General features: G+C 48.2%; 1 protein-coding gene across 1 annotated transcript; it reads right to left on the minus strand.

The window, feature by feature from the left end:
* Window positions 1–278: 278 nt before the first annotated feature.
* On the minus strand, window positions 279–5,089 carry LOC149359551 (tetraspanin-33-like). Its single transcript, XM_089567702.1, has 3 exons — window positions 5,063–5,089; window positions 2,546–2,718; window positions 279–639 (listed from the first exon to the last, which is right to left on the minus strand). The coding sequence occupies exons 1-3, from the start codon at window positions 5,087–5,089 to the stop codon at window positions 279–281; spliced, it is 561 nt and encodes a 186-aa protein (XP_089423828.1).
* Between the last annotated feature and the right edge of the window lie 8,083 nt (window positions 5,090–13,172).

Genomic DNA, 13,172 nt, shown 5'->3' on the forward strand with positions numbered 1-13,172 from the left:
TACAACCTTCTAGAGGGGGCCAGAAAGCCAGATAAAGCTATCCGTGCAAGTCTTCGGTGCAGTTCTTTTCTGTAGAAGCTCTACACCACGTGACTTGAGGTGAATATCTAAAATCTGCCATAACTACCTTGTACCAATGAAGTGAAAAGCTTATGCGAGAAATATTAGTGGATAATCATAAGGATAACAGAGAATATTCAAAATTGGATTGTTATTCAACATTATCCATCTTCTACGATGTCTGCCGTCTTCCATATCGTTTATCGCATACCAGATGCTTATGTGCGTTCCAAAGGAGGTCCTTGTGGTGCCGCGGCCACTGCACATCTGACCTGATCGTATATCTTTCGAATTATGTGGATTTCATCAATTACGGCGTTGGTGATCATGTCAACGAAAGCCAGCACGATGACGGCGATTAAGCAGATCCCTCCGAAGACCATCACGTGCTCCTTGACGTAGTGGTTCATCGCATCCGGGCAGCTCCCGGTGTAGACGTGGAACCAAGCCTCGTGGTCGGAAAGGTTGAGCACGTTTCTTCCACAGAAGATGCCCGCGTTTCCAGAGCCCCTCCGGCAGCACGACGCAGGAACCGAACAGCGCTCGTAGCTAGGGTTTTTAATGTCGCAGTGGAAGTATCTGTAACGATACAGAGAAATGACCGATTTTTAGGGCCCCTTACTGAAATCAAATCCACTGTTAATGCCACCTAGCCACTGTTTCATCGATATAAATATACTGGCCGTGAAATGGCCATGCGCTAGAATTAACTGCATTACTTTTGCAAGGCAGTTTTGCGGGAGTGTTTGTAAATTTTCAGTCCAACGGTAGTCTCCCTCATAAGTTCTAAATTCGAAAGATTACTACATCCCAATCTCGATTTGTTTCGAGTGACGCTACCACACTGGTACCAGCGCTGCCGTCATTTCATTACTACCTTGGCATTCTATGGACCGCAGCCGCTTCAAAGGCTTGCAAAGAATGGCCTTCGCCGCTGAGCAAAGTCCTGCTCTGCGCTCTCGTACAGGGAGACACCCTGAATGATTCCTACGAATTCGGGGCAGCGCCCAGCAAGTTCCGCGTACCCTAACGACCTATAACATTCTGTTGAGCAAGCATTCACTCTGTCATTCGATTTCTCTACACGTCACAGATGATGTAAGTGCATTAATTCAACGCGATAGCGCTAAAAACCCCGTTCTCCAGAAAATCTGGTGCAGGAGTTGTCGGCGTTGAGCGAAAAATCGCGGGCATGGCTCTGGCAGGTGGTCCCCGGAGAGCACCTAGGAGGCAGGTGTACGCCACCTAGGTCACGTGACCTTACGGCGTCATCACAACGTGCCCATCGGATAGTGAGCAAACTGCCCACAATGGCAGGCAGCACTTCCATTAATGAATGACCGCTCGGGAAGAGCGACCTGGGCCGTACAATACCCATCGCTGTTAGCACCTGGCATCGGAGGGCAGTCGCGCATCGCTTAACTGCTACACCATTGCGCCAGGAGGGGTATGGGGATACCAAATAGAGAATGGCGTTCTCCATATATGGTCGCTATCGCGTCATTCCCTTAAGGCGGAGCTCAAGCGTCACCTGAAATTTTTTTCAAGTTGGAACCCATGCGCCACGTTGTCGCAGCCAAGGGAGTTTTTGAAACACTCGTCCCGAATTCCTGGTGACGAAAAGAAAACTTCGCAGGACGAGCATAATATCGCATGCGAAGTGACGCTCTGGCATTATTCATGACTATGATTATTACAAATGATTATTAATCATACTTCGAATTATATTATGAGCAAGGTGCCAGTCTATCATTAAGAGTTGAATTGTGGCAGTCAGATTGAGATTATCATTCCCTTATGTGTTGGCGCGAGCAGTGGCTTCAGTATATTAAAAGTGTAAAGAGTGAACAGTTAAGTGAGACAATTTATAATATGTCTCACTGTTTGGCCGGATTGTCAACATTAGTCACGCTTATAGACAGTATATAAATGGCAGGCGATTTTGAAATTGGGCACCGGACTATCACAGCTACTGAAATGACGGGAACTGGCTAGTCGCGAAGCATTTTGTTGCGGAAGCAATTCTACGCTAGGTGTGAGCGATTTCGCTTAGACCGGGAGAGCCCCAACTGCACATGCGCGAGGAGCGGATGACGTCAGAGCAGCGCGGAGCTGCCGCCGACTCCTCCGCTGCACGGGTGACTCAGAGGCGCCGTCGCCGCTACGCCAGCAGTGCATTCTCCAGGAGGAGTGACGTCACACGGCACACAGCTGCGGAGCTGGGGCCACCGCCGACACCTCCGCTACGCGGGTGACTCGGAGGTGCCGCCGCCGCTGCAATTGCCGTGCCGTTTCTTCCGCAATTCTACTCGGGATGGCCATTGGCCAAATCACAGCCATTTTTTTTTAGATAGCATAGTTAGATAGCTTCGAAATCCTGCCCTTGGTGTCCAGAAGCCTGCTGTAGCTTGCAGTGGATTGCTAAAAAATCGCCAGACAATGCATAGCCAAAGTCGCTGCTCAGCAGTGTGTAAAGGATCCTCACATGTTCTTGTCCCAGTCGCGGAAATGTCGGTTCGTCATGCCGCAGCATTTCAGGAATCGCTGCATTGCGTCCACCAGCTCCTGAACATCGGGCGAGTCGCGGTAGTTGACGACGAGGTTCAGGGACATTGTTTGCTTTATCACGCTCTTGACACCGCCTGCGAAGGACAGCCGCTAGGAGGATTAGTGGCGGCGAAATGACTGTGATGACATGCTTTGAGTCCTGATTATTATTGGAAACCCATGCAGATGTAAATGTTCGGATTATACAAATATACAGCGATACGAACCGCCGCTGATTCTAAACTAAAAGCAGATAATTTCTATAGAACGTCTTTTTCTTTCCTTGCGGAGCATCAAAGATTGCAAAGTGGAGATCGTTATATATTACTGGCTACGAGCGTGTGTGTGTGTGTGTAGGGAGGGGGAGATGGCTTCAGAACAGGATAGTAGCTCCATCTGTGAGTGGCAAGAGCGTAGCTGCTGCACGGGAGCTTTAATCACTTCCCAGCTCCTAAGCAAGGCGAACATTGGTGTTACCGGTCCGATCCGCGGTCTTTTCGTTTTTCATCAGACAAAACTTATTGATTGTAGAGCGTCGCATTGCAAGCGCTCCATATTTTTGCGGCAAGCTAATAAGAACAAGTGAACAACAAACAAAGGTTTGAAGTTGTTCACAGTCACAAATATTTCGTATTTTGTGCGCAGCGACGCCAGAACATGACGCGGGGAGAGCCGGATGCACTGTTCCCTCATGTTCATAAAATATATACCTTCATGAGAGGGAAACCAACTCCCCGGTTATGCAAGAAAATTGCCGTCCTGGCCTTTTACCCTTGAGAGTTTAAAGAGACACTGAGGGTCACTGCATTCAATCTTTGTTCCTAAAGAAATTGTCGGGGGTCATGCGTATAGCAGGGGGCAGCAGAAAGTTAGGCGGGTGGATGAGATTGAGAAGTTTTCGGGGACATGGTGGCCGCAGCTGGCACAGGAGAGGATTAATTGGCAAGATATGGGAGAGGCCTCTGCCCTGCACTGTGTGCATTGAGGCTAACGATGATAGTGAAGCACCATAATCAATAAAAGCAACCTGCATCGCCTTGGTGGCACTGGAATTGTCCCAATGTGCGCTTGAAAACTGCTGTCGGCAGCCGCTTGGGGCGAGACAAACGCCATACCACATTCTGGACAATTCGAGGCGCGCATTTGGCTGGTGCCATTCCTTGCTTAGATGCTCTCGATGCAGTCCAGTTGGCTGACGCACGGCACGTGTGGCCTCCACACAGTACAGTCGGGGACAAAAGTCTCCGGACCACGTGTTCCTCTAACGAAGCCCATAGCTCTGCTATTAGTCGGCGGCTGGAGACCACACTTTTGGAGGTACAAGTTAAATTTTTGTTCTTTCATCTCCACAAGTGCGGTCTCCAGCCGCTGTCTGATAGTAGAGCAATAAGCTTCGTTTGAGGAACACGTGGTACGGAGACTTTTGTCCCCAACTGTACATACATATACATACATATAAGCGTAGGTAGGTTGGAATGGAATATCACTAAGGATCCGCCTATACTGCTTGCTCATCTCACTAAGCCGCAATCGACCCGGCAAACATCATTGCAGGTCGCCTATACCCGCAGATCCTTCTTTAGCACGCTGTAAATTCCCGTCATTTATTGTCAAAACTCACCGCATTGGTTTTCTATGCCAGTCTTAACTACTCGATGGGACAGCGTAACTGACTTTAAAGTCAAAATTTTTATACGCATGTCACGATTAAACCATTACTATCAATATGTTCATGGCAGCATCTTACAGTATACGGGGATTAATCTAGCCTCATTACCATAAATTCGGGACCAGTTCACCCAGTTCTCTTGACTGCCACTACGTGGTTCCTGGCTTTGAACTTTCAAAAATGGCGCGTTGACATCTTCCTTGACGTAAGAAAGAAAGAGAATGACGATTAGGTGCAAAACATAGCGCGATAGGCCACTCCGCTTACAGGTACCGGTTGGGCACTGCCCCTCACTCCTGGTGATGGACGAAGAAATAACCACTAAATAACCATGACTTCATACAAATCAGCCGACACCATTGACAGGAGGGTCATCTTTGATTTTCGCTCCTTAGTTCATGTGTTGCATCCGACTAGAATCTTCCAAGCCTTAAAAAACTGAAGTTCCTGTGCTTTACTTGGTTTTGATGGCTGTTGGCTGCCTTCAAACGATAGAGCAATAGTTTGTCATTAATCAACACCAAAAATTGAGAAAAAGGACTGCGCTTAAGTTACCCTTAAGAGTACAATGCTTGTCGGTGGTGTAGAGCGCACTTCCGAGTCGCATAGCGGTTGCGGCGTACCCTCCTCTGTTTAATGCTCCCTGCGGGAGCGCGTTGCAACTTGCTTGTCTCACTGTTTTAAGGTCGAAGGCTCAAGCTACAAAATGCGAGTCTTTGTGTGCCACGTGCCACAAAGCGCGTGGCCCGTCCATTCATAGTACAGCGCGCCCGTTGCCATGATAACCGGGGTGGACGCCAGACCGGACCCCATAGACGCCCATGCATGTGCCAAGTTGCGATTAGCAGTTTTGTGGTAGATCTTACGCTGATACAAATGCATTTAGCCACGCCTCTGTGCGACATTTTAGCAATCCATTTTTTTTTTACGCTAGGAACGACTCACTTGCAAGGCTGGCCATCGTTTTCATAAACCCCGTAATGTGTGCCGCGTGACAGGGTGAGAGGGAAAGGGGTTGCTGGGGTATGTCTGCAACCGTAAACACCATATAGGAGCCCACATTCTCCATGCATGTCTTAAAGACCTCCTTCCTACGGACCTCCAGCTCTGAAGCCCCGAACAGTGAGAGGCTGCATTTCGCAGCTCCAGGCCTGGACGTTGATCTCAGGGCCATGAAACAAGCCACCGAGGTCGCCGAGCGCCAAGGGCTCAACGCCACTTGAGGGGCTACCACTTCACGCGCGATAATTACGCTGGTCGACGAATAATTTCCTCATGATCTTTGCATAAAAAATATGCTTCCATATTAGTTATTTGTGTTGAATGACTACTGCTTTATTCATATCTGACGTAACGGGTCCCTATTCATCTAACCTTGTCTGCTCAGTAGCTTAACGCGCGCCCCGGTCTGGCAATCTTCGATCCGTAGGTGGCGTAAGCAGATTTTGTTGGTTTTTTTCCTGATCAGTCAACTTTCAGGCAAAAATATTCTTTGCACTGCCCGTTTCCGATTGATAAATACCACATATTAAATAGAAAAAAATGCATTTTCCAAATGCTCTCGATGGTTTCAATTTCTTCTGGCGTCCTTATTACCCTTGTGGAGAAATTTCGAGTTGAAATATATTTTTTTCTTGCCACCGCAATCCAACTCCTGGCGTTGGTAATGATGGCGACTTCACTAGGGTCTCCGTGATCGCTGGGTGCAAGTTGATGGCGGTGTGGTCTGGCCTAAGAGATACGCCACAAAAATCGCCCTTGTCGTCGTCGTAGTCTGGTTGTGAAAACAGCCTGTGCGGCTATACCTGTAATATTTTTTTTATTTCCAACGATATAAAAGCTCCGTTAGCGGAAATGTGCAGTTTGTGTCAGGAAACAATATTAAATCAATATACAACAACTTCAATTTCTCCTAGACGTCCTGTAACCTGCCGCTGTGGGCGGGGTCCCGTCAACTGTTGCCTTTCGACAGCGAAGCCGCTTTGCTAGGTGAAGTGGAGCAGTGATTATTACCCTTCTCACTCCCTTGAGAAAGCCAAAGGGTTTCGAGCCGAAACTGAAGCGACAGCTAAGACGCTTCGGCAATGTAGGCAGCGCTGTGACATTCTTCTGTAGGCCGCGGGTGAAGGCAACCATTTCCAAGCCACGCGCCGATCTTTTTTTATCAGCATCCCGAGAAAAACAGTTCTAGTGGTTTGTGCGACACGTTCATTTCACCACCATGCAGAAATATTTTCGAAGCATGTCTAGACTATAGTTTATTCACGTAAGGCTCGTTGAATTAGCCTTGCCTACAGCAACTTTACTTCGAGGCTGACACTGATGTACTGTCCTTATAAGTTTTCTTGCGAGCGTGTCCCCCCAACTCCTGCCAAGAAATGAAGGCATGAGATATAAGCCGAAAAAACCAGTAGGGTCGATAAAAATCTCGAAATGAATCATTCTCCAGAGCGGTTGGAGCCTTTTCACTCACCAGGCATGAAGAAAACCATGACGCCCAGTATGAGATTGACAACGATGAGGACTGTTAGGGCGAGTGAGTACAGCCTCAGCAGGCAGGTGTTCTCACGCAGGGCTCCTACGCAGCCGCACGAGCTGACCGTGAACAGCATGAGGCCGAGTATGAAGAGGAGCGACTCCATGTGCGAAAGCAGCAGGCCCGACAAGTCCAGGCGTGCCAGGATCTGCTCATCTCCCTCGGAGTCCCACGAGTCCACGATCATCATCACCGAACCCAGCATGAGGAATGCGCCCACGCCCCAGAGCGCCAGGTTGAGTCCCAGGAGAGGGAAGCGGACCTGATCGGCGCAGTGTTCATGTACTTCTTAAAAGCCATGGAGGTCACTAGTATTTTTCACAGAGAGCCGTAGTGAGTGAGTGAGTGAGTGAGTGAGTGAGTGAGTGAGTGAGTGAGTGAGTGAGTGAGTGAGTGAGTGAGTGAGTGAGTGAGTGAGTGAGTGAGTGAGTGAGTGAGTGAGTGAGTGAGTGAGTGAGTGAGTGAGTGAGTGAGTGAGTGAGTGAGTGAGTGAGTGAGTGAGCGAGCGAGCGAGCGAGCGAGTGAGTGAGTGAGTGAGTGAGTGAGTGAGTGAGTGAGTGAGTGAGTGAGTGAGTGAGTGAGTGAGTGAGTGAGTGAGCGAGCGAGCGAGCGAGCGAGCGCGCACAGTTGTTCATCTAGTCCGTTTACGTATAGCATCTTGTTTAAAAGCCCGGATTCACTACGAAACGATGGACAGGCATTAGACAGCAAAATCTGAACATGCGGATGCGTGCAGTAGCGAGCATGAGGGCACAAAAGATTCACTAGACTCCTCAAGCTACATTAGAACATCAATTCACTATGACAAAGATAAGCACATAATAAAAATAGCTACGAAAAAGACGCTTTCGAATAGTTTCCAAAACACCAGGCAGCTCCTGAGATTACGCTTGTGAAGGAAATCGATTTCCAGCTCGCTGCTAAGTGCTCCGGACCACGGTGTAAGAATATGTTGGGTGTTGACACTGAACGCCGGCCGCGATGGAGAGCGCGGTTCGCCCTGTAGTACATGCGCCCACCGCGGCGTCGCGGGGGCGCTGCGGAGTAGCGGCCATTCGCTTGCGGAGCGGCGGACGCGGCTAAGCGGTTTGCGCGGCTTTCAGTGACGTTTTAGGCAGTATTGGTCCCTGTTTTTGCGCTGCCAGAGTGCATCACAAGGTGTGGACGTTAGGTTCTCGCCTTCCACGTTGTGGTACCCACCGTGCACGAACATAATTTGCTAGAACTAGCTTTTTGTGTCGCGGCTTGTGACCAGCCGCAGTGATCGTTGTGCAAATGCACGTAGTGGCGCTGGCCGATGCCGTGGACGGTCGTTGAGGCCTATGTACATAGTGGCCCTGATGTGTTGTTTGTTGCTGTGGCACACCTGAGGGGTCCAGAAGCCGACCAGACGCGATTATGCTTCGTACCCAACTGCAGCTCGGGCTACCAGAATTGTGCGGGCCAAGTACCTCTTTTTAAAGCTGCGTCGGAGCCTGCTCGCCTCCATGTTTCGCGCCATACAATCCCAGACCAGATAGGATATTGCAACTGAGAGACCACGTATACGCAAAGAACTTTCCCAAGCATACGACATAGAATCGTACTACGCCGAGTTTAGTGGCAAGGCACTTTTAAATGCGCTCAAGAAACCGTTGCTGTTGGCGAATGGTGTGCTCAGTATTTTTCCCGGATGTTCCAAATGTCTGACATAAGAGGCAAGTTCAGAAAAACCTCCTAGAAAACGACAGACTGCCGCCAGTGTGCCAAGCAGGCAAGCAAGCGGTCCGCTTCCGCACTGCCCCCGGGGACGGCCTGTGAACAACAAAAAGACGCCGATCCATCATGGAGCCCTCAAAATAAACAGAGGACAGGTGGCTGGAGTACATCATGCGTGTCAACTGGTGAAGGAGCATGCCCTTCTTCCACCATGAAACTTGGAGGCGCCTCCTCAGACGGCGCAAGCTCCGTCTCCATCGGCATTCATGGGGCTAAGGTTTGTTCTCTTGTGCTTAACATTATCGTGCAGGGCACTTAACATTCTCGGTGTTCAGCGTTCCATATGGCAGCGGAACAATTAATTTCGATTGGCGATTTCGTGCCCTTTGCAGTGAACGCATTTCGATAACGAGCTCGGAAGGATCGTAGGGCAGCGTCCTCGCTCCTGTTCCACCGATTCATACAGTCCCAGCAAGTAAAACACGAAGCAGCCCGAAATTATTTGGTGTCGACAGCAGTTTCAATCCTTCTATGCCTTGCTGCACTTAAGAAAGCGCGCGTGCACGCCGCGGCACCAAACGATCGCGCAACACCTGCATTACGGCCGCTTCAGCTCAGGACAAGCTCCCATCGTGTGGCGCCATCTGTCCGCGTTCGAGAGAAGCGCAAGGAGCAGCGAACAAGGTCTGATCGCGCCGCAGGCCACAGTCATTATCATGATCAGCCTGACTACGCGCACTACAGTACAAAGACCTCTCCCTTGTCTCCCCAATAAACCCTGTCCTTTGCCAGTTGCGGCCACTGTATCCCCGCAAACTTCATAATCTCATCCGCCCACCTAACTTTCTTCCGCCCCCTGCTACGCTTGCTTTCTCTTGGAATCCACTCCGTTACCCTTAAGGACCTGCGGTTATCTTGCCTTCGCATTACATTCTTTGCCCAAGCTCATTTCTTCCTCTTTATTTTGACAAGATGCCATTAACCCATGTTTATTCTCTCGCCCACTCCGCCCACTTCCGATCTCTTAACGTTACACCTATCACAATAATATAGCGGCACTGAAAAAAAGCTCATATTGACCTCATATCGATGGATTACCACGTTGTAGTGACAAGAACGAAACTTTCACTAGACACTAAGCTTTTGTAAGCACGAAAACGTCACAAAAAAATTAATATAGACGTCGTCATCCCGAGCGACTTTGCATGCAAACTACAGTGGCACCGAATGAGTGCTTCTTTCACACAGATTCCTAAGATTCACTGCACCGCCACTCACTTCCAAACGGTTACCCCGCAGTCCTAATCAGTATCGACATGACTCGCGTGTACCTAAGGGCGGGAAGTTTTCAAAATCCAATTCCCTCAACAACATATGCGTGTTTTCCTTCCGAAGAAATACCGGCATACTAAGAAAGATATTTAGGATTGATTTTTACTGAGAATAATAATTGTACGGTACACCGCTCACTTACCTTTCAACGTTTGCAGTACTGTAGGCTTGTGATGGTTGATGCATGATTAAAGGAAATACATCGTAAAAAAAAAGGAACAGAAAGAAGTGATAGATGGCCAACAACACAGCTCAGTGCAATGCTCCTCGTTGCACTAGCCATTGTCCCCTTTTCACAGAGTTTTTCCCTTTAATATTTGGGCCACCGTTCTTCACATATAGACCATGAAACATTTTCCCACCCTTGTGGCTCAGATGTTAAGGTGCTTGGCTGCTGTCCCGAAAAACGCCAGTTCCGACGGAGGCGAAGTGATAGAGGCCCGTGTTTTGTGCGATGTCAGTGCACAATGAAGATCTCCAGATAAAAAAAATCCGCAACCCTCCACTATGGCATCCCCTATTGCCCAAGTCGATTTGGGACGTTAAACCACGTAAAACCAAAACCATGACAGATGTTCGACTTCGCTTTCATGCTTGTAAAGCCATTCCGTAACCAGTGTATTTAAGGGTAAATTACAATTATTGTATTTATCAACTACTCCAGCTTCTCAGTGCTATAATTGCACCTATGCACATATGCTTGTCGGGGGCAATCAGTGGCCTGGCTACCAGGTTACAGCGGCCCACCCATTCTCCTACAGCAGATATCCTAGCTTCCACAGGGTAGGCATATATGCCCTCTTCGCAGTTATTTTTAGTAATTAGGGGTGTGCGAATATCAAATTTTTCGAATACGAATCGAATACGAATACTTGATTCCGAATATCGAAACGAATATCGAATAATCAAGGACAGATGCATTTAACCACTACAAAACATTTATTTGAGCACCCAAGAACATCACAATTCAACTATCGATGATTAAATGAACACAAAAGGTGTGTGTGGCTGCACAAAAAGTATCAAAGTCTCGAACATTATTCTTAGAAGAGTGGAAATATCAGAGAGGATGGCTAGTACACAGCATTGATTAAGGCTAGCTTGCCATCAGCACAAAAGCGCGTTGCTGGGATGAACATAAAAGGTTATCGTGAAGGAAAACCAGCTGCTCCACATGGTCAGACAGAAGTAGCTCCCTTCTAGCTGAAACGACTCCTCCAGCCACAGAAAATGCCCTCTGACTTGGCACTGACCTGGCACTTATTGCGAGGTACTTCGTGCACAGCTCTGTACCAGCTTTGCAGGTATAGCCACAAAAAAGCCAACCAGTGCAGTTAGCTACGGCATGGCCCTTGGAAAAATTCAAAGGAAAAATTTTCCTTCATCCATGCGCATTGCTCTGGGCGCCGCCATGTTGTTATGTCTCTGTCGATAGGGCTTGCGGACCGAAATGAACGCCGGTGCTCACAATGAATATTCGGCTAGATACGAATAATCGCGTCGGGTCGAATATTCGAAACAACACGAATACTTTTTTTCAATTCAATTTCATTTTATTTCGGACAACAATACATGGTGTCCGCGGGGAGAGGCTAAAGCAGACTGTAGTGCCTCCTGACGAGACTTGGATTTCGAATCGAATACGAATACTAAAAATATAATATTCGAAATATATTCGAAAATTTCGAATATTCGCACACCCCTATAGTAATGCAACTTGCATCTCACGACAGGCTTTTTACAATGGCAGAATGATCAAGTTAGCAGATTTGCTGGTACTGATGTGTGAAACAGGTTTTGCTACAGCTCGGTCGCGTGTGACCTAAAATAAAGTATCCTGAAATTTTTTGTTATATCCATGAGATCGTGCAAGCGAATGACTCAGCAATACAGACATTGTAGCAGGTATGCCCTGGAAGACCGCCTGAAGAACAGACATAACTTGACGCCTTCGCTACTAAAAATCATCCCAAGACAAGTGCCTTGTTTTGCTGCTCCCGCATCAAAAGTTCCTAACATTTTCCCTCCACAGCCAAAATGTGGTTTAAGAAAGGACCCGCATAGGCAGCCTAGCCACCGCCTCACTTCGAGACCAATCTGATTGCGCGAGTAACCTTTATTATTCTCAAACATTATCTTCGAGAATTCTTGGGCCGGTCGAAACGCAATAGCTAGCCACCATACATAGCTATGTTTTGGTCGTCTTCAATCTGTTAACATTTTGGCGCTTTTAAGACGTCGATATCTCATCATGTTTTTTATGGCACTCGTGCACTGTGCTACAAATTTGCCCCAAGTGCTGGCCTTAGGTGATGCTACCATAACAACAATTGCCTGCATTTCCTGTAGAATAGTCGAACTGAAAAAAAACAGCAAGGCACACTCATCAGCTATAAAGTGAAATTATTACAAACAGGCACCTCTGGATTAGATACATTGTCTCAAAAGGAACACTCCCTTGTGCTTTACTTCGTTACGATTACCGTTGGCTTTTTTTTTCATACACACATCGTGGCGAGCTCCTGATTTCATTGCCATTAGCTGCTCAATGTAAAATTACCAAATATACACCGAAATTCCATAAAAGAAAATTATATGCCACACGAGTCAACTAGCGTCGTAAATTAACTGTGATGACTACTCACAATGATTGGTGTATCTGGACTTCGCACGCCTGAGGAATGTGTTCGTTCCGAACCCCTTTGTCGCCTCTCTACAATTCAGAAAAACATCTCTCTTTATGTTCAAAGGGCCACATACATAGCCACCAAGTATGAACAGATTACTCGTCAAATAAAGCTGGAACTGCTTCAAATATTGCTTCCGTAGCTGTCACAAAATTCGGCGCATTTTAAAAACAAACAAAGAAAAACCGCCGCGCGCACGGCGTCTCGCCGGCGCGAGCCCAACGGGAGAGAGGGAAAGCCCCCGCCGAGCGCGTGCCTCTCTCTCCATCGCCACGGCGTGCGCCGAAGGAATGAGTCATCCACGCCGAAGATTCTCGAACATGCGAGTCGGTTCTACTGCTGACCGGAGGAAAAGGGCGTAGCCTTGCGTGCACTAAGTCACGTCCCCCTCCTCTGCACTCGGACATCGGCTACGCCGCCACGACGGCGCCACGCTAGAACACGCTGGAACCTTCGCGAAACGACTCCTGACTTTAACCAATGAGGACGCGCGGCCGGCGAGAGAAAGGAAGGGAAACTACACGGGAGATACTGCGTGTATGTGCGCGCCTACTTTGGCACATACAACAAACAGACGTGAGAGCGAGCCTATAAAAGAAGGACGCTGACAGCTATCAGTCAGTCCGGACCGCCGTTTAAGCTT

This window comes from Amblyomma mixtum, chromosome 2, assembly GCF_055824585.1.
Source record: "Amblyomma mixtum isolate Tamu chromosome 2, ASM5582458v1, whole genome shotgun sequence".
Taxonomy (NCBI): Eukaryota; Metazoa; Arthropoda; class Arachnida; order Ixodida; family Ixodidae; genus Amblyomma; species Amblyomma mixtum.

Excerpts from the sequence above, each read along its gene's own strand:
- LOC149359551 (XM_089567702.1), bottom strand. The coding sequence starts at position 5,089 with ATGGGGTCCGGTCTGGCGTCCACCCCG. Across the intron at positions 2,719-5,062 it reads CCGGTCTGGCGTCCACCCCG|CGGCTGTCCTTCGCAGGCGG; the intron begins GTTATCATGGCA and ends TAATCCTCCTAG. Across the intron at positions 640-2,545 it reads CGCGACTGGGACAAGAACAT|ATACTTCCACTGCGACATTA; the intron begins GTGAGGATCCTT and ends GTATCGTTACAG.